This window comes from Pholcus phalangioides, unplaced genomic scaffold (assembly GCF_987345545.1).
Source record: "Pholcus phalangioides strain wild (caught in Gottingen) unplaced genomic scaffold, Ppha-v1.0 ptg000015l_1, whole genome shotgun sequence".
In the NCBI taxonomy this organism is placed as follows: Eukaryota; Metazoa; Arthropoda; class Arachnida; order Araneae; family Pholcidae; genus Pholcus; species Pholcus phalangioides.
The window spans coordinates 5,563,061-5,585,048 of NW_028301608.1; the positions used below are offsets into that span (position 1 = coordinate 5,563,061).

Here is a 21,988-nt window from a genome sequence, read left to right on the forward strand (position 1 = left end):
ACAAACATTGATTCATTCTAATTGGAAATGAAAAAAAAAAGCTTGCAGTTATGGTAAAAATAAGAGGAATATCCACCGAATATTCAATAGAATCGTGGGTCTTATTAGTGGTTTTAATCTTCAAGTGATGAAAGAAAGGTTATAAAAGAAAATACGCATTGCCTTACTTATAGGCTCCATTGAGTTGCTAGAGAATCTACTTGAGATAGACATTGAAATTTCAATATTGTGTGTGTATCATTGACCCCGAAAACATAAGTCAAACTCGGGTATAACGGCATCCAAGATGCCACGAAAATTTGCTGTTATAACCGAGTGGTGGTAATCCTGTGGGTATTATGTTTGGTTTTCTTTTTTCATCAAATCTCCAGAATTGAGGAGAAGGAAACTTACTCCGTTAGAGAAGGTGCCTTACCCTGGTTGGCATCTATCCTTCGGGAATGCTTTAGGGGAGTGTCTCTCAAAGACGTGAAACGAGGTGTGTCTGGCCCTTCAATGTTCAATATCATAAACGAGTTGTCGTTGCAACAGAGTTTGACGTTTTTAAGACCTCTATGGTTCACCCCCCCCCCCCCCCCATATAAACGTATCAAAATTTTTTCTCCCTAAAACGGATTTAAATTGGTGCAGTTAGCATATTTTCAATTGAAACAACACAGCAATTGAATTAATTAGAGTGAATTTTTAAAGCTAAGGGCAAAATATACAATTTTCATTTATCTTTTTGTAAACAGATAAAACCTTGCTTTTAGCAAAGTTGAATAGTTGTTTCCTTGAATTTCATTTCTAATCCCAGCGATTTGGTGTGATTTTACAAATCTCTCTACTTTTGTAGGTACACGTAGAGGATATCGGTCTATCAGTCTCAAGAGCGAATCAAAGGTTAGCCAGGAGTAGAAGTCGTTGATTATGACAACGTCGTGTTCCATGTATCCGTCCCACCAGTCACCTCGCATCTTGTGGTATGCGTCAGGATAGTTTAGTGCAGCTTGTGCTGATTTGCCAGTACCAGGGGGTCCCCAGAAAACGAGACAGGCTGTTTGGAAGTCTCTGGGGGTTTCATATAGCATAGCATACTTCTGAAAGAAAGTATGAAATCTAGTGCTAACGCTAAAGAATTTGTCATATATATCTTTGATACTGTACCCGTCTTGAAATTTTTTCTGTATCTCTAGCATAGTATGATATTGTTCTGGTACACCTAGCGTGTATACAGGTGATACACTAGTTTCTACTTTTGAGCCGTATGAAGCGTTGTCTTGCAAAGATTCACGAATCACTTCCCAGTGACACCCAGTATGCATATTCTTTAACTGCGTTAGTCTTTTTTTCCTATTGAAGATAGCATATCCTTGATAGTGGAATGTACCTGACTCACCTTGCTCCACCTGGCGCATGAAACTCTCGCAAAAAAAAATCTCTCTCGCGTAAAATTTCAGCGGCTCTCAAAAAATGACGCTGACAAGGAATCAACTATTTCTATAGAAAAACAAGTATAAAACTTAATATAGCCGTATTTTGTATTGAAATGATACTAAAAGGACTTTTACATAAATTACTTTCTAAAATACCAAAACAAATTGATTAGTATAATGGTTTTTTTTACTATTGCATTAGTCATGCAAGCTTATGTTCAAATACACACGGGACCACATAGAAGGCTAAGAATGAATTTTTTTTATTGGCTGCAATCAAATTCTGTACATAATGTTGTTGTTTCATAATGATTTGGCTGACCCTATTTCAGCTGGAAAAATACCGGAAATCGGGATGATAAAATAAGACATTCCCATTTCTCGCCAAAAATTTTAGGGGTAAAACGAGCCTAACATCGCGTTCCTTTGAATTTTCGTTTCTGAATTTCACAAAAAGGGGGAAATTGTTGTTGGAATATGTATATAGACAAATGCAGTTAAATCCAAGCACATGTTTTTCCGCCGATAATAATACTGAGCAAAGCCGCAACTAGGTAGTAGGTGAGTAGGGAAAAGCTCGAACTTTAGCACCCTCGTGTAATGTTTAAGAAGTTATTACAGAAAGAATTCGGCGCCCTCTTTGGTCCAGCACCCATGGAACCCGACCCGGCTGCTCCCCCACCCCCCAGTTGTGACCCTGATGCTACAATTACTAAACCAGACGTGCACCTCGTCCACATTCCTCTGCGGAACTTCTTACGAATTGGTAAATGTTGGAATGTGTGTGTACGTACATTGAACTTACGTGAAGTTTGTTTCCGTGCAGTGCTTGTTATGTGTAGTGCTGCCATCTGCAATCAATATTTTTAAATTACGAGTTTTTTCTCAACTCATAGTGAGTGAAGAGTAATGAATGAATAATTGTAACACGTTGTAGGCCTGTTGCTCTCTCTGCGGCGAGACTTTTTAACGGGAAGATCGGCTCGCATTCGCTCCTCGAAGTTGGAAACCGCAGAAAACCAACTTCAGCCAACCACCACCGTGGCGACGGTGGGATTTGAACCCGGATCCTCGCGATGCGAGTCCGTCACTATGACCACTCGACCACCGCAGCGGCCGCGACCTTGATGCTGAATTAAGGAACATCAGCTTTTTTGGGGAAAATAGACAAACCTCGGCGTTGCCATCTTTCTAACAGCGCTTGCTCCTAATGTGGCGCACATTAAGAATACAAAAATATTGTCTCCGATTTTGAAGTTTTGTAGTGAGAAATAGTTGCCTGGAACTTGCGTATTAGCAGATGAAGTATTTTTTATAACTTACAAGAAATTCTAGTTATAATCACTAGCTTTCATTCTTAGGCCGGGATTACACTATGAAAGTTTTATAAAAGTTCTGTTATAAAACTTGAAAAATGCAACCAATAAGCGTATTGTCAACATGAACTGACTGATATTAAGTCCTGCTTGATTTCTAGAGAAAGCAAATGGGAAAAAATACTAAAGTACCAATGTGTGTGATATTAGGCAGAAGAAACGACCACTTTAGAAGGGTTTTATCACATTTGAAGTTCATCGAAATTTGTTTTAAATTAAACTAGAAAACCAGAGCAAAATGTTTTAATCACACTCCAAAGCATTTGCTAATTATCTTCATATTTTTAATACGTAGCTGAAGTTTACACTGAAAAATATTTCACAAGTGTAAAAAAATTTGAAGTTGCATATCTCAACACGAAATATCCACACTGAATCAGTGACAAGTCAGAACTGAGCTGAACTAGTTCATGAAGGAGCAAGTTGAGACAATGACCACAAATTTCAAGCTCCTACATCACCTGAAAACCAAGGGGAGCGATATTAAGCAGCTAACCCAACAAACTGTCGGTGAAATTGTCAGCTACTGTGTATAAAAAGCCTTTTGCAGAAAGTGTAGTGCTACAACAAGACTTTAGTATTATAGCGAATTCAAATATATATGTAATGAAAAAAAAAGAAAGAAAAGATGAACATTACAAATATGTGAGGTGAATATTTGTCTACTACAATATATCTCAGTAGATTTTCTCAGCTCCGGTCTCCGGTTTTTCCCGCAGAGAGCAGTCAGACCTCCAACATGATACTTACATAACACAAAAATTCAGGCATCGACCATTTGGCATCGGCCGCTGTGGTGGTCGAGTGGTTATAGTGCCGGACTCGTGATGCGAGGCTCCGGGTTCGAACCCCACAGTGGTGGTCGGCTGAAGTTGGTTTTCTGTGGTTCCCAACTTCAAGGCGCAAATGCGAGCCGATCTCCCCGTTAAAAAGTCTCGCCACAGAGAGCAACAGTCCTACAACGGTAAATCATTCAACCATAACACTTCACTCATAGTTAGAAAAACTGGGGCCAGATGACAGCACTACACATAACAAGCATTACACAGAAAACAAACTTTACGTCAGGTTGCACTACACGTACACGCACATTCCCGCATGTACCGATTCGTTGGGGTTTCGTTGGGGGGTTCCGCGGGGGGGGGGGGTGCATGTGTGGTGTAGCAGTAGTAGGTAGGGCCTCCAAAAAATGGCTCGGGGATCCATGATGTTCTTAAGTCAGCCACCTCGTTGGGCAATTTGCCTGTTGTGGCGTTGTATTTGTATATTTGTATTTGTATTTTCACTTCAAAATACGGAAGACAGGTGGCTGCACCAATAGAATACAAAGCACTCATAATTATGACGACATAAATATATCAGATTGATTCATTGATTGATGATCGCTCACGCCCAGAACTGTTGATAAATACATCGGAGCCATACATTAGATAACTGCATTAGAGCCATACATTAGATAAATGCATTAGAGCCATACATTAGATAAATGCATTAGAGCCATACATTCGATAACAATACACGTTCCGGCATGTTCCAATTCGCTAGAAATTCCCCAAAAATATGTTTACGAGTTGCACGTACGATTAAGTATCAGTATAGTAGACACAACTTCTCTTGTTGCCATAAAATGTTTATTTTAATATTAAAAAAAAAAAAACATCACGTGAAACACGCTCCTACCAAAAAAATGATCAGAGATACTATATAGACGGAGAAGAGATCAATCTTAGTCAGCTAGTTTTCAGTAACATTTAAAACACGATTTTCGAAAACAAATAGCCATCAACCTCGAGTATTTCTTCAACTGATTTATGATGGAAATAAAGCAGTCCCATCGGACAATTGGTCACAGTGAACTGAAATCTACATACACAGTATCCTGGTCAACTGAAAAATCTCACGTTCTGATGAAGATTAAGCAAAGGATCCACGTGGAAAAAAGAACATCTATATAAGAAGAAGAAAAAAAGAGTGGAGAGAGAACAATAGAGAAAATGAATGATGTGAAGAATTTTATTCATATACAAAAAAAAAAGGAACCAGTACTACTGCTAACACATCCAGTAATAGAATATCTTACTACGTACTACTACTACTACGAGCTGAGAAGAAGAGGACATGGTGTAACACGATCTCAGCCTAGAAGATGATTCTCATTCACGAAAAACCAGTAAATGGCATGAAACTCGAGTGTGTGAATGAAGAGGCGTCTGGATCAATAAACGACCAAAAAGAAAAAAGAAACCTGTTTTCTACGAAAGCTATAAAAAAAAAAAAGCAAAAAAGGACAAACTACTTAACAAAAGGCCGCCATATCATAAGTTTTATTCAACCATATGTGTATTGTATACGTATTTTGCATCCCCCCCCTCCTCTCCTCCTACTACTGTACTACTACAGAGTCACAATTCGTGACGCTGGAATCATCCAATCATCGTCTTTGTCGTTTTTGGATTTTTTTTGATGATACACTGCATATTTCAACACTTGAATTGTATCAGTATAACCTCTCCGAAAGGTCTCCTTCTGTAAAGAAACCATTTTCTTAAAGGCACAACTAACTCCCCCACCCCAGGTTCGGAGTTAATCCCGATAAAAGTCGTTATACATGCTCAATCCGTGGCCCCTTGAAGTCACCTTGTGCTGTCCCCGAAGCTGTACCTAATATTGACTTTAATGAATAAGCAAAATGCTGAACATTCAAACTGGAAAAAAAAAAATACACAAAGGGGGTGCATAGCTGTCCCTTTGCCGCAAATTACTGGCGAATCATTGATCAAAGAGTCATACTTTCAATCTGATCGGTCCAAATAATTTTCCCTTTTCACTTATATTTTGCCGGTTTACAAATTATTTTTCCTTTCTATCCATTTTTAGTGGTAGGCAAAATATTTGTTCCATTTATTAATTTTTATTCGGGCAGCAAATTATTCCCCCACTTATAAATTCTTTGGTGATCTGCAAATTATTCTTCCTACTTATAATTTTTTTCCCCAGTCCGCAAGTTATCCCCTCCCGTTTATTTACCCTCTGCCTATCCCCATATTCTTTTTCTTATTTATTTATTTTTTGCTGTCCGCAAATTATTTCTCTTCTTTTAGCAGGTCCGTGAAATTGCTCCACTATTTTCACCGGTGGAAAAGTATACAAATAACGTGTAGACCTGAGATACATCATTCACATTGGAAGGGGGTTATATAGTTGTTGAAATAAAAAAAATTGAATTTTAATGCGGGCATCCTGTACTCAAAAACCCAGTTGGAAAGTTGTTTCCTGTCTTCCTCGTCTGAGGTTGGCAAAAAAGTCCCTTTCCTAAGTGCATTCGTTCAGATATTTTAATTCAAAAGTTGGAGAAAATGTGGGAAAGAGCCACATGAACTAACAGAAATGCTTCTTTCCCTAATTTTTCAATATTTTTTAATTCAAATATCTCGGCGAATGTTGCACTTAGAACGTGGAATTTTTTTTTCGTTGGCCTCGGGAGAGACAGGGCAACAATTTTCTAATTGGGGTTTTTTTAAAAAAACAGGGTGTCCGCATAAAAAGTTATTTTTTTTTAATTTCAATAACTATACAACCACTTGCAATATGAATGACGTATCTCAGGTCCCCACGTTATTTTGGATACTTTTTCTAATTGGAAATACGCCTCTAGGATCAATGGTTCACCAGAAATTTTCAGCCTGGTGGGGGGGGGGGGACTTGGCTACGCACCCACACCCTGTATATAAAATCATTATTCAAGTTGCTTCAATAAAAATTAAAAAAAATTAAAAAGAAGAAATGTTTGGACCGTGCGTCCCCGAACTCGTTGAGACGACGACTATGACTTCCGAGTAATGGATAGAAACCGATTCAAGGCAATAATTGCATTCAAAACAGAAGCTCCCACATTGAGAGGGCTGAAAGCTGCAAGTCACCCCTCCTCCACCGAGACTCGAGCCCCATGCGCAGGAAGAGAAGGTATGCATTGCATTGTGTTTCCGTTTATTATTGGGGGCTCATAAGCCTCAGTTTTCGGTGCCTATGACTCAAGAAATAGTATTGTGCTGACTATATAGATGCTACTACGTGGTACTCTTCTTTTTCCCTATTTATTTATATTCTGGCCGGTCCAAAAATATATTTTCCTACTTATTTATCTTTTGACGGTCCGCAAACTATTTTTGTTACTTTATTATTTTTTTCGTGGTCCGCAAACTATGTTTCATATTTATAAATTTTTAATCTGATCGGTCCAAATTTTCCCTTTTCACTTATATTTTGCCGGTTTACAAATTATTTTTCCTTTCTATCCATTTTTAGTGGTAGGCAAAATATTTGTTCCATTTATTAATTTTTATTCGGTCAGCAAATTATTCCTCCTACTTATAAATCCTTTGGCGATCCGCAAATTATTCTTCCTATTTATAATTTTTTTTCCCAGTCCGCAAGTTATCCCGTTTATTTACCCTCTGCCTACCCCCATATTTTTTTTTCTTATTTATTTACTTTTTGCTTGTTCGCAAATTATTTCTCTTCTTTTAGCAGGTCCACGAAATTGTTCCACTATTTTCACCGGTTCGCAGATGGAAAAACGTTGAAGAGCTCAGGCATAGTCCGACTCGGAAGAGTTTCAATATCACGGTTATAATAATTATTATATGTGATACTGACTGTGAGTTCAGTATTAATAGGCCACTTTTTTCTCTGAAAAGCCAGCGTTCGTAGAAACGAAGAGTGTTCTCAGGGTCTGTTTCTCCCATGGGCAAACGCGGAACGTGCCCAGGGCCCACAAATTTGCGGGATAGTTCGGATGCCAAAATTGGCACCTTCTTTCGGTATTTCAAGTTTAAAAAAAACTTAAAAAATACCGAAATACGGAAATATTAACAAATAGTTTCAATTTTTTATCGTCCGGAGGGAAAGCACTGACCTTCCACGCCTCTCTTCCCTTGCGAATTACTTTGCCTCAAAGAATGCTATATATAAAGGGGGCTCCCAAAAAGTCGTGTTTGTCACTTCCCGAACATATGAGAAACAGGCCCGGAGTTGACGTCTTTTAACGATCGTTGTTAACGATCGCTCCTGAAATGAAACTTAATTAAATGGAATCTATATGAAACACCGTTGATGATCGAAACTCGATGTAAAACATGAAGGCAAACTTTTTTCTGATATTCGCTGATTGAGAAAATGGCTTTAGAAATATTCACAGAGAAAATAAAAGGGCCACGAGTGTCATAAATGACATCTTACTGGATTCGAATGAAGGCATGGACGACATCACCAGTTAGTACTAACACGATGGCAATGAAGAAAACAAAATAAAAGGTGAATGTTAAAAATGGCTGGTGGACAAACGAGTTTCGTCAACGGTACGTCTAAAAATATATAAATAAAATAAATTCGATTTTTGTTTTCTATTCTGTGTCGTCCTTCAAATTATGTATGAATGGCTCGTGGCATCGATAGAAGGCCCGAAAAGCGAATAATAATGACAAAAAAAAGAGCCTGAAGCAAGAGGCCTCGCTCGTCCATTGTTTCAACAACTTAGGACGTATTTAATTTCTACGAGTCTGAGTTCACTCATCTGTGAGATGAGAGTTTCAAATACACAAGTCGTTTGTGATGATGATTGGGCCCGGCCCGCGTAACCGAATGGGGCGCGAGCTGTCACGAACTCTTCCGATAAGATATAACAACAACAAAAAACACAATCATTTCATAATACCGTAATCTTTGTTCTTTTACGGACAAAGGTGTTGTCCCTAGAATTGCACGTAACATTGTCCAACCCATTACATGTGCTTTCAAGTTATGCTTTCATGTACGTACGCGTTTGGGGAACGTGAACGCTTACAATAAATAATGAAAAAAAAAGCGAACCTCGATGACAAGAATGATAATGGCGTGGTGGGAAGAATTAATATATTTTTTAAATTCTTTCTTTTGTGTTTGGTGTTTAGGTTAATGAATAGTGGATTTATAATTCGGGGTCTTGCTGAACAGGAAACGCTTCGAAATTATACTCTGGCATTTGATAAACTTAGATTAAATTAAAACGAAATGACTGCTTTAAAAATTGACACTGTCTTGTTCTAAACGCAGTGGCGTATTTATAGGGTGGGGTAAGCTATAGCCCAGGGCGAAAAATTCGGAAGGGTGACAAATTTGAGCAATGAGTGGTCAAGAATGGGAGAAAGACAGCAAGATTTGTATAGCTCACACAGTCTGTATAAAACCATAAATCTGCCTCTGCCTAGAAAGCAAGATACTTGGTCAGTGCCGTGATCAGAGAGTTTGCAAGCTTGTGAATGAACAGAAGAGTGTGCAAACATGTGAGTGGCCAAAATACTAACCTGGAGAGTGAAGGAACAGGTCATTGAGAGACCAAAAGAATGACCTAGAGTCCTAGAGTGTGTGTAAGCATGTGTGCTCAAAACAGCGTTCAAGCATGTGAACGACCAAAATATTGACTTTATAGCGTGACACAAGCGTATTTATAGAGTTGAGAGGGCAGCGGGTTATAGTACGGGGAGGTAAATCTGAATAAGTGATCAAGAAAATGACTAGAATGGGAGAAGGGCGGAAATATTCGTGTAGCCCACAGGCGGCAAAACCATAATCATCCACAATCCGCCTCTGTGAACGCTTTGTAGTTGCTTCATGCCTCAGAACATCACTTTTCTTCGTGACCCATAATGTTGAGACGGCCCTGCATACAGTGCCGTCTTTACGCATGGACCCCACCCGGGCACGGCCCAAGGGCCTGAAGTGCAGAGTGGGCCGCCTGATAATGAGATCTTGTTAAGATTGTCGAGTTCAAACATGTAAATTGGTAAGCAATCATTTCTAGTCAAGTAGAGGGCCTCAGAAAAGTTAATTTGCCGCGGGAGGGAGGCATGATGCTCTTAAGACCAGGGCCGCCACTAAATGTTTGGTCACCCGGGGCAAGCTCACATTTTGACACCCCCTTGTAATGTTCAAGGACAGGTTTCAGAATGGAATTTGTGCCCCCTCTGGTCCAGCGCCCGGAGCACGAGCCCCGCCTGCTCTCTCCCTATTTACGGCCCTGCCTACAAAGAGTAGGCGGGATGGGGTTACATGCTAAGGATTTTTCACAAAACTCTTCAAAGTATGTGTTTTTTTAGTGTAAACTAAAGAAAATTCATATTGCGACTCAAAGCTAGAGACATTTATACTACCCTCCAGAACAGCGTTTCTCGAAGCCGATGTGGTGGTGGTGGTCGAATGGTCATAGTGACGGACTAGCATTGCGAGGTCCCGGGTTCGAACCCCACCGTTGCCACAGTAGTGTGCACTGAAGTTAGTTCTCTGTGGTTCCCAACTTTGATTCGCGAATGTCAACCGGTCTCGCCACAGAGAGCAACAGACCTACAAACGGTACAAATATAATTCAATCATTACACTTCACTTCTGAAATATAGATGGCAGCACTGAAAAATCAGACATAACACTTGATACATTTTTTCTTTATTTCAGTTTAAGATTAATAAAAAATAAAATAAAGAAAGTGTGTGCGTGTGTATACCTAACAGTCTCAGTGTGTATCTAGTGCTATGTCTGATTTTTCAGTGCTGCCATCTGGCACTTCTCACTGGGTAGTAAATTGGCGATAGACCTGAATTGTGCTCGGTTTGAAAGAACGAAAGGTTCCTAAAAGTGTGCGTCGCAGCTTCTAGGGATGTCACCAACTTTGTCACCGGTTTGTCAAGGGCGTCGAAATTTGGAAATATTCATTTGTAGCCTCTTTATAGTTTAAAGTGATTCTTCTATAAGTGAAAATAGCAGAGGGATTTGCCTCCCCCCTCTTATTCTGTAAATTTTCTTGATTATTGATTCCTGAAATTTTCCGGCTCTCCATTGCATATAGCCTGCTATAAGCCCTCCCCCCATGTAAATATGTCATTGCTTACCATGCATTCCAAAGGGTATAACACTCTTGCGAAAGGGCAAAAAACAATCTTTCTTATTTCATTATGCATTGGTTTTTTTGTTTATAATACCTCATTATTTCATTTAAAATTTGATTCATATCATTTAATTGACAATTATTTTCATAGATGGCAGACTAAATAAGATCTCGGGAATTTGAACCGAAAAACACAATTTAGATGTACAAAAACTAAAAATAAAAAATAGACTATAAAGCATAAGATTCGTCAACTGTCTCTAAACAATTGATATAGATTTCCAGAGCAAAAGATAAATCGCGGGGCCACCAAAGAACATCCACGGACGGACGCTCTCTTTTGTAAATGGGTCTACGGTAAACACCGTATCCTCAAGTGGGGTATGAGAAATAACAAAGCCAATAATGAGAAAAAACAAGTAACAAGTGCTGAAAACATCGGGAAAACTAATGGTGTACACAGTTTAGGTAAACGATACTAGCCTAGGACCTATTGACTCAAGTCTCGCGCGAGCACAACGCACGCACTACGAACTACTACTACTACTAATACCACACACAAAAAACCCCAGCTGGGTCAACAAACGCTCAACCCCTGGGCAAACATCGCACTGATATAAAAGAGGGAGGGAAGAAAAAAAAGACATACAATCGGAGTTTTATGTCGGTATTATCGTATTATCTCGAGGAGATAAGTCAGTTGGGCACATATATGTAGTAGAAATGATACCTTATATATTACTCCGCCCACAGCAATCATACCACATTTTCTTATTAGGCTGAAGAGAATCAACAACCCGTTTTTCGGTGTTTCTCAAAGTGAACGTTGCGGCTGTTAGGGTCGTCGCCAACCTTTTTCAGGGGCGTCACGGCTGAGGATATTGATTTGGGTGTGCCTATTTATACGTTTTTAAATGGTTCTATTACAGTAGTCTCAAAAGTTCGAAGTTACGGATAATACAAGGTGCTGGAATTTTTTGGAATTCCTTCTCAAAGTGCTTTACGTATTTCTTTTGTTTGATTCTTCCAACGAATGCGAGTAATTTCAGTTTTAAGGGAAGTGGTCTCCCAGTGGCTCTCAGTGGACCCCTCCCCCATGCTAGAATTTTCTCCACAGGTCCTTCTATAATAAATTTATAATGTACAAAAACAATAACGTATTCATATCGAGGCCTCAGGGGGAATGAAGCCTCTCTTATAAAGAGGCCATCTGTTTTGGCAGATCTAATTTTAACTAACTAAGCTAACAGTATTCACCAATACGCGTCTAGATCATGGGTTTCCTACTGTGTGGAGCTGGCAAGTGAGAAATCAAACATGTCGTTCTAATGAGCGCTATGGGGCTCGTGAGTAACAGGTTGAAGATTCTGTTGAAGGTTCCTTCACCCATCTTTCGGGAACACTTCGATATCTCCTTGAGATGGGAAGCGGGGTGTGTCCGATCCTTCAAAATTCAATATTCAATGTTGAAGGTTTCTGATGATAATGAATGATTCATTCATTCTATAGAGTGAATTCGTACAGCTTTTCTCATCTTATAGTCCACGGATCAGAGGTGGTCCGTGACGATGGTGCAGGTGGCCCATAGGTATACTTGATTATTTTAATTCTAAAGAGATAGAAAATGTTGTTATTGATATTAGTAGCATTCTTATGGGTTCAAATGAAAATTAGGCTGTCATACTTAGGGTAACTATATCTAATCGACGTAAATCTCACTGTAAATCACAATATGGAGTAAATTGCAGCACCAAAAAATTCAATTTATGGCAAATTTGTTGATGATTTCAAAAATTGCTGAAGAATGGGTGAAATAAAGGACTGCAAAAAATCGCAGTAAACTAAAATGTATTTCATGAAAAAGCATTCATCATGACAGGGGACAATTTTCATTGAGGAAAAATACGGGAAACTGTGATCTGAGGTATGGCAAAATACGGAATATTGCCAATTGTTCCCTTAAATATTGCCACAAGTTGGCAAAATTATTAATTGTTGCTGAAAGTAAAGATTACTAATTCGAATGAGCTACGTTGAAAAAAACGGGACAATTGTATAAAATCGGAATGAACAAAAATACAGAAATGTCCCGTAAAATATGGGACACAGTCGCGCAACTCATGTTGTAAGTTTGAGGTCCGTCGAATCATATCCGATGTTTTACTGGTCCTTGGGTTCAGAAAGGTTGAGAAACGCTGAATTAGTGCATAAGCAAGAGCTCAGGACCATGTTTTGTTTACGAGGAGGTTTCTTCAATGACGTAAAGTGAATAAACAAAAAAAGCGACACTTTCACTCACCTAATATCATAATATCCTGTGTCCGGTGTTTTAAAGTCCGGCGACAACCGCCGGAATCGCAGTTTTCGAAGAGTCGTCAGCTGATCAGGAAACGACAGAAAAGAAGGAAGGCGGCTTGGCTATAACATCGGGGACGTGCGAGTCCTCATCCTTCTTTCATCGTCTTCCAAGATTACGAATGACAGAAAAAAACCAAGGAGAGATGATCTTCCGAATGACTTTTGTTGAAGAAGATCCAACCTGTGAGTCGATCGATGCTGAGGTTATGGATGCTTCTACTACTACCACTACTTCCCTAATCACGAGAAGATCTAGAGAGGAAGTGCCTATATTCGGGATTCTCGGTAAAGGCACAGCTATATTCAAATCATTTCTGAGCATCCACATGAGGTTGCCACAATCAACAGTTTATCACCCTAACTCCCTATTCTATAATTCTGGCTATAGTCTGAGCGTGCATGTGCACATGGTGTTCATTTGGATGCCCTTTAACAGATCTTGTCTCAAACAACTTGAGGTTAAAAAGTTAAGGTTTTCGTTTCACATCTAAAACCTTTCGGGTCAAATGAACACGGACCATTTCTTTTCTTAAAGGTTTAGATCCGTTAAATAACATAATAACACACATTATACAGTAAGATCTCGGTACAACGTCAAACATTTTCAACGTCACTCCGCTTATAGCTTCAGTTTTTTTGTATGTCCTACCAATGGTAGGCTACCATCATAAATAGCAGATTGGGCTTTACTTGCTATTATTATTAGTCATTCTACTAATGAAGTCATATTCGTTCGTTCTGCAGGGATGACGTTATACCGAGGTCTGACTCTCGAACTCAATCATCTCTGACTATCTAACTAACTCAATTGAGTTCCGATTATCTAAGCTTCTATAAATACCAAGTTTTGATGTGTCCGGCATTTTGATCATTCTGTGGTGATGTTGTTTACTGTTGCATCGCTGTGTAAATTCTCTTCGACAGCGACTCTATTTAATCATTATTAAAGTAATTTATTTTTATTTTTGATTTATAGTTAATTTATAGTATGTTCTTTTTTCCCGGCTGATAAAGTATCTAGTAACGGTCCTGTTGATGGGCTTTGAATGAGGACCAATATGGCTTATGCGTTTGCTTCCGTCTATAGGTGTCGTAATTAATACATAGATTTCGGAGATTGTCCTAAATCACTTCAAAATTGCCATGTGTTAAATGAAATTATAAACAATTAAAATTACTTTCCACCTTATCAGACCATACCATACGGTGTTATGTTAAATAATTTTAAAAATGAATTTTTACTATGTAATATTTTCATCTCATTCTGTAATATGTATAAGTAAAATTTAAGCAATAGGTGTGTGAGACTTCAACGACGGCGTCAAGGTAACACGATTTTGGAATTACGAGTAGTATTAGTCCAAATGAATTTCCATTTTCAAACATTTCGTTCACAATTGCGAAAAAAATCAGCAAGGAAGACGTGAGCGTAGTTCATTTAATACGAACTGAAAGACCCGATATATTCAAGTTGTGTGGCAACTGCTGCTGTTTGGTGCGCTTCCCTTAGGCTATGGGTTCCCCACTGGTGTTCCGCGGAACACTGGGGTCCTGTGACAGCATTTTTGGGGTTCCGCATCATCAAATGCTACGAACCCTCAAAAATCCCGGAATCCGGAGAGCTTTCAAAGAAGAAAACTTTCTTGTTACTGCTATTATTCGCAAAGATGTTCTTCATTTTGAATTTTATGGAGATAGTTTAAAAAGTCGTTTTTTAAAAATAAAATTCAGGCTACTTCAATGACTAAACAACTTAGAAACAGTGACATTTTTCGAATTTTCGAACTAGAAGCTCCAGAAGTTTATAAATGCCATTCTTCGTTTCGGAAATTATAAGCTGTAAAAACAATGTTGTTTTTTTTCGGAAACTTTTTATCCACTAGTGATATTTCTGAGAGTGCACATTCTCTTTTATTTCACCTGCACTGACCTATTGCATCTCTGCGCACGGAATTTCGATATCTGTGCGAAATGGCAAAATAAAATGCTACCTTATACAATATACGAAAATTATACTGAATTTTTCTCTGTTTAGCAAAAAAATTTACGTACCGAGCAGCATTCTCAGACTCTAAACCGAAAAACTTTTTAAATCTATTCAGCATGAAAAAATTACGCCTGTCTTAGTTACTTTTTTCCATGAACAATAAATGGGTAAAAATAAAGTTTCATCAGTAAAAATGTGCGTTGTAGAAAACATTGGAAATAGGTATACAGTAAAATAATAAATTATACATGAGAAACACATCAATTAACTGAAACACTGTCTGCCACCTATAAAATAAAACTGTTATAATTCTATGATTGAAATTGATGGCCGGTTTCTGATAAATACACCACATGGAAAAAATCAATATAGTATGATATTAACAAATATTTTATAAGCAGTAATATTTATTAAATTGTCAAGTTTGCGTTGAAATTTTAAGTTTATGTTTCTGTGAGGTAAACTAATATTAGTAAAATGCGTAGAACACAATTTTTTGTAATTTGAAAGAGATATTTTTATTTAGAAGTGTTACTTTTTGGCGTTTTATAAATATTAATTTACCGCATATAAACAACAACTATTAGATTTTAAAGACAAACTCGACAATTTAATTAATATTATTGCTCATAAAATATTTTTTAATATCATACTACATTGACTTTTAACATGTGGCACACTTGTCAGAAACTGGTCATAAAATTTCAATCAAAGAATCTTAACAATTTTATTTTATAGGTGGCAAAACGTGTCCAAGTTCATTGATGAGTTTCTCAAATGTAATTTATTACTGTACTCTGTATACTTATTTTCAATGTTTTCTAGAAGGCACAAAATTTTATTTTTACCTATCTATTGCTTATGGACGTTTAGAGTCTGAGAGAACGAATGTTTTCCGGTACACGGATTTTTTTTTGGTGACAGAGAAACAAAGATAAGCACCCTGTGATTCAATGATTTGTATCATGATTTTTTTTCAGTTTCAGTCACAGTTCTTGTGCAGGTGCTTTTCTTTTGGTGATGGTTGCAATCAAAGCCCTTGATTCGTGAATATGCCTCCCAATAGGCTCACGAGACACGAACATCGTGTCTACGCATAGATTCCAGGGCCATCTTAAGAGCATCATGGACATTCCGGGAAAGTGATGTTCAGATGCCCCTATCTTGCTGAAATGCGCAAATGAGGTGAATGCTGAATGCTGAAATGAGGCCTGCATACTTTCTCTTGAAAATCCTATTTCTGGATGTCAAGTAATCATGAGCTTCTCCTAAGCATCCGAGTCACTCCCTTCCTCCCCATGTAAAGTCCATGCATTTAAAAAAAGTACCGAGAGAGTCCTCGCTTATCACTATACAAAATATTGAAAATTCCTATTTTCGAATACAAAGTGGGGAGGGGAAACATCTTGCAATAGTTAATTTGATTCTTACAGGTGGCAAAACATTGAAAACCTGCAAACCTCTTAAACGTGAAAATGCCCAGTTTAAAGAAAAGAACACTTGATTCTTTATAAAATTCGAATTTTCGAAAGACTTTTTTTGTTTCGAATTTTTGTCCACATGCCCCTCTCTTGAATTTAAAGTGTGAAAAAAAAATGAGGAGAATCATTTCGGGGGGGGGGGCGGAATGGAGCCTTGTCAGTCCTATCCCCTTTGTGGGGATGATGCGGAGACAGCAGTAGGGAATGTTTTGGTGCATAAATATTCAAAAATTTGAGTTCCGTAGAACACAGCCTCATTATCATCAAAGGTTCCATGGAACAGCCTTATCCTTCACACGGAATCCGCGTGATGCTTTACGTTGGAAACTCTTGCCTTAGACCAGGTTCACCCTGGACCGATACGCTAAGCGATACCGTAAAGACCGGAATCTCACGTTTTTCAACCAATCCGTGTCAATCAGAGGCGCCGACATTAATAAAACATTGAGGTGGGGGGGGGGGGCTGAAAATCGCCATTTATTCCGTATATGTGAGACTCATGTCCGCACGCAGTAGGCGGAATGGTGCGTCCCATTTTATACTCGTGAATTTTGTGGGAGGGAAGGGGGGGGGCCCACAGAATTTATTAAGGTGCTCAAATGGCCTCAGCCCCCAGGTTGTGGCTGCTATGGTATCGATACCGCGGATCGTATCGTTGTGGTATCTGTCCAGTAGGAACCCGGCCTTACAAGGACTTATAACCTATCGAAAGCTTATTACCACATTGAATAACTAAAGATAACTGACGTAGCTATGAATGAAATGTTTGGAAGTGAAAAAATTTCTTTTAAAAAATCTCTTAAACATAAGATTTTGTTATCAGTGAGCAAATGATATTTTTACGAGGTAATAAAAAAATCTGATAAAACTAGTAAAGTCGGGCTCTAATTAGATACCGTTTGGACTGTAAAAAAAGTATTCACGTAAGTTAAGTTTATAATGTTTTGGGTTTCACAAGCCCCCTGTACCAATAAGATGAAGCCCCCGAACCTTCTTTTCAGACTAATATTTGTCACAAAGGTAATGACCTTACGATTTGCGTATCTTTTCCTTGACTTGTAAACGTCAGTGCCACCTATCAGCTGTTTTTAGTTTTTTTCCTGCCTTAAAGAAATTCCCGTGACCTAGCGATGCTAACCGTGCAAACCATTTTTTATTTCGTTTATTTTTTAGGTTTTTATGAATTTTTAGAGTTTCTACGGACTTTTTTGCCCACCCTGTACATTCTGTGAAAATAAGAGGACAAGAAAACCAATAAAACGATTCAATATCCATTTAGGTCTTAAGAAGTAGCATTTTTTTCATTTTGTTTGGAAATTTCAGACTAAAACGAGCTAAAGTGGTTTTTATGCCACTTATCTGATCTTCTAATTAGGAATCCAAACGAGACTACAAATAACTATGCACTTTACACACTTGGTATTTATTCTCATGGTCTAAATATATAAATTTTTTGATAATTTCAAGTATATCATTTTTTGTCATATAATTATTTTCTTATTCTTTATTAACCATATTTTTATAAGCTTTTGTCTCTATCTTTCGTAATCTTTTGCCTTTTCTCTTTTCATTCTCTTTTGCAATTTGTCTATTGTGGCTTGAGATTTTTAATTTATAACTTTTACATCGGTGTACTGCCATTTTTTCCATTACGGTTGACCGTGAGGTAATTCTTATAAGATCGGAGATAAATAAAATTACGGAATCGATAAACTAAAATTACATGAGAGCAGCCACAGTTTAGCTGCCTTTTGTTTCTTACACTGGAAAAAAAATATTACCCATTTTCATTTTCCCGTACAAGGTTTTTCTCTTTTCGGTAGCAGCAGCAGCAGCAGTAATCAATGATGATGGTGACTAATGCTTAAAAAGCCATCATCTCATTAGGGCTGCGCTAACCCTAACAGTAGAGAGAAATCTGAAATCTCTTATCTGTAGCTTCCAGGCTTCGACAGGAAGGAAACGGGTGCGGGCCTCGAAGTGTCGCTGCGCCTGTGCTGATAAAATAGTAATAATAATGATAATATTTAAAAAAAAAACGAAGAAAAGAACTGTTAGTAAGAGTCTTTCTTTATTTTGATACACGAATGGAGTCACAAAGCTGCAATAGTGTAAAGAAAGGAAAAAAGAAGTAGTTCAGTTGAAGATTTCGAAAAACAAGTTCCCGACCGAGAGGCAAAATATGTTTATTCGTGGACACGGCATTTATGGAGAAACCTTGGACGTTTTCGTTGCAAACAAAAACATTCGATAACAGTTACGTTATATAAAGAGAGAGAGAGAGAGAGAGAGAGAGAAAACATATAAAGTGTGTGTGTGTAACAGTGTGACTAAAAAAAAATGAAATTGTTGTGGTGACACATTATTAATGGCTTCAACCGTCACTTTGAATTCCCGAATGTCTCGTATGTCATGCTTCATTTGCACATTCAAAATGTCGGAAATTGGAAGAGTCGTTGAAGACATTCACGTTCATTTGAACGGACTTTGTATTATTTTTTAGATTGATGTCAATATTGGAAGAAATGGTCTTCAGTGTTTTCATTTAAAACAAAAAAGGCTGAATTGTATCGTTTTGATTATATTTGACTATCTCGAAGAAAGTGTGTTTGGAGGCGAAACATATTCATCTATTGATGTTTCTTTAGTAATTATTTTCTACCTAAGAAATTAGGAAAGGGATCGAAACTAAAGAGGATAAAATGATGTCTGATCAGTAGGCTTATAGCGTATGAGATAGACCAGTTTCTCAACATGGGGTCATATGGCTCCCCTGCATAGAACCAGAGCCATCTTGACACATGGGCCTATCCGGGCATGTCCCTAAGCGTAATGTCGATGTGGGGGGGGGGGGATGCTTACACGATTCCATCTAGTACCATGATCTGCGAGATAAAGTAAATATATTTACAGTTACTGCTCCAGCGGAAGCACGGAAGCAAATGAGCATTTTCGCCCAAGGAGCCCTAGTTTGAGATGGCACTGCATAAAACCTGCACAAAAAGTCCACTGAATCAGGGGTCGACTTTACACATGAAATTTTTGTTCACTATGAATTTGTTCAAAAAAAAATCAACTCGAAAAGTAGAAAGGGCCTCAATCTTTGAGGGGGCGGGGTGTGTTCTGTATCACAAGGGGAACAACAGAAAAAATATGATTCAACGGGGGACACGGGCGAAAAAATGCAAAGAAACACTGGACATCCCAGTGTTTCTTAAACTTTCATCTTTACAATCCCCTTTGGACCATATATTCTCCTCGAGGCGCCCTATTTTACCATGGGCTTCCATACTCATTCAGAAGCGAGACGCTTTCTACTCATTAAATTGATTTTTTTTAGTAAATGAATATAAAATTTTATACTCTCTCTTCTAGTGCCGTGCTTCCATCTTGGTGGAATGGGGGGGGGTGAATTCAATGTAAGGCCGTTCCACAACAATATGGGCCTCTTATTTTTCCCACCATACTTCACTTAAAAGCATTATTTTTTCACATCTTAATTTTGTTCTTCTTCACAGCTATCAATAGCTTCTTGACCATGTGTAATGCCTCCTCTTTCCCTTGTCCCCCACGGCCTCCCTAGAATATCGCAGGTTCACAAGATTGAGGGGGCGTAATATGGCCCCCAGTTTGAAAACCACTGTCCTGGATGACAGAAAAATCACTGTGTAAAAAGAGGAAATGGTATGACTTGGCTATAAGTCATGCAACCGATACATAAATTAATGAAACAACAACGAATTGCCACTGTCCGGTAATGAACCGATGGAAAAAAAGGTGTCACCGAACGAGTGTCACCAGAAACGAGAACGAGTAAGAAAAAGAGGAAGAGTCTATTTTTCGTGAGAAAGACCAATTTCTCTCGCAAATTATCCAAAAAAAAAACTGACACTCTAAAAAAAAAAGATGACGCTTATTATCACTATCTGAAGATAAACTTCAAACGGTCACGTATGAAAAGCTGGATGTACAACTAAAGGTTAGGAGGACAGTTTCGATATATACAAATACAAATACAAATACAACGCCACAACAGGCAAATTGCCCAACGAGGTGGCTGACTTAAGAGCATCATGGATCCCCGAGCCATTTTTTGGAGGCCCCACCTACTACTGCTACACCACACATGCCCCCCCCCCGCGGAACCCCCCAACGAACCCCAACGAATCGGTACCTGCGGGAATGTGCGTGTACGTGTAGTGCAACCTGACGTAAAGTTTGTTTTCTGTGTAATGCTTGTTATGTGTAGTGCTGCCATCTGCCCCCAGTTTTTCTAACTATGAGTGAAGTGTTATGGTTGAATGATTTACCGTTGTAGGACTGTTGCTCTCTGTGGCGAGACTTTTTAACGGGGAGATCGGCTCGCATTTGCGCCTTGAAGTTGGGAACCACAGAAAACCAACTTCAGCCGACCACTTCCAGATCACTTAATCGGCTCGCGGTACATTTCCAGATAACATAAGTGGCCCACGCCACATTTCACGTTAACACAAGCGACCCACAGCACACTTCCAGATCATTTAAAAGGGATCACTGCACATTTCCAGATTACTTAAGAGGCATGGAACACGTTTCCAAACCATTAAAGTGGCACCAGTAAATTGCAATATTGTCAGGATACGGTAATTAACCGGACCGAAAAGAAAAAGTGTCACCGAACGAGTGGGAAAATAGAGGAGTGGGAGATTCCGTGTGAAAGATCAATTTCTTCCTCTTAATATATCAAAAAACCGACACCAAAGATGGCGCTTATTATCATGATTTCAAGATTAACTTGAAACAGTCACGAATAAAACGCTGGATGTACAACTCAAGGTTAGGAGGACGGTTTTAATACATTGAGTATTCTACACCAAAAAAAAAAAAGATATGGCTGCTTTCTCTTCGTAAATGAAAGCGAACGGGTGGATGAACACGCCATCACCAACATCATAATAATCGTATATGGACCATGGATGTTATAAAGGCGCCCTGAGCGAATAGATCAGGTCAGAGATAGCATTGAACAACAACAACACACACAATACTACGGCGGAATATCACAACTCATCACACACACACATGTATACGCATATACAAAAGCCCGGCGTTTGACTCCTCGTTACACTATTATGAATCTGAGTGCCGAAATAAAAAGTGTCGTGGACCACATATTGCCTTGACCCCTCGTGCAATTTTTATTATTATTACTTTCGAAGTCTGCCAGAAGCTGTTAAGAAAGGAAAGAACATCATCTGACAAACATTTTTATATTGATGGCCTTTTCATTATTATTATTATTATCATTTTCTATTTCGTCATCGCTTTGGGGATGGTCACGCTTGACGGATTCTTAGTGTACGTTGTCCAGTTAAGTAGCCTGGGCTGGCTAACTATCTATCGCAAAAGGGGGAAGGGGGCTTAATTGCAAAATTAAAATACTACGTGTTCGAAGACTTGGGTGGCGCGCTTTTTCG

At 38.6% G+C, this 21,988-nt stretch overlaps 1 protein-coding gene across 3 annotated transcripts in view; it reads right to left on the reverse strand.

Annotated features, from left to right (window-relative positions):
* Positions 1 to 21,988, reverse strand: part of LOC149075318 (protein C-ets-1-like) — a 189,401-nt gene that overhangs the window by 86,679 nt on the left and 80,734 nt on the right. The window contains exon 1 of one of the 3 annotated variants that reach the window (XM_089242675.1): positions 13,006 to 13,264. The exons of the other annotated variants lie outside the window; for them this stretch is intronic. Within the exon in view, the coding sequence (XP_089098801.1) occupies positions 13,006 to 13,015 (10 nt within the window). The 5' untranslated portion in view covers positions 13,016 to 13,264. Of the gene's footprint in view, positions 1 to 13,005; positions 13,265 to 21,988 lie in introns of those variants that run through there. 3 annotated transcript variants of the gene reach the window in all.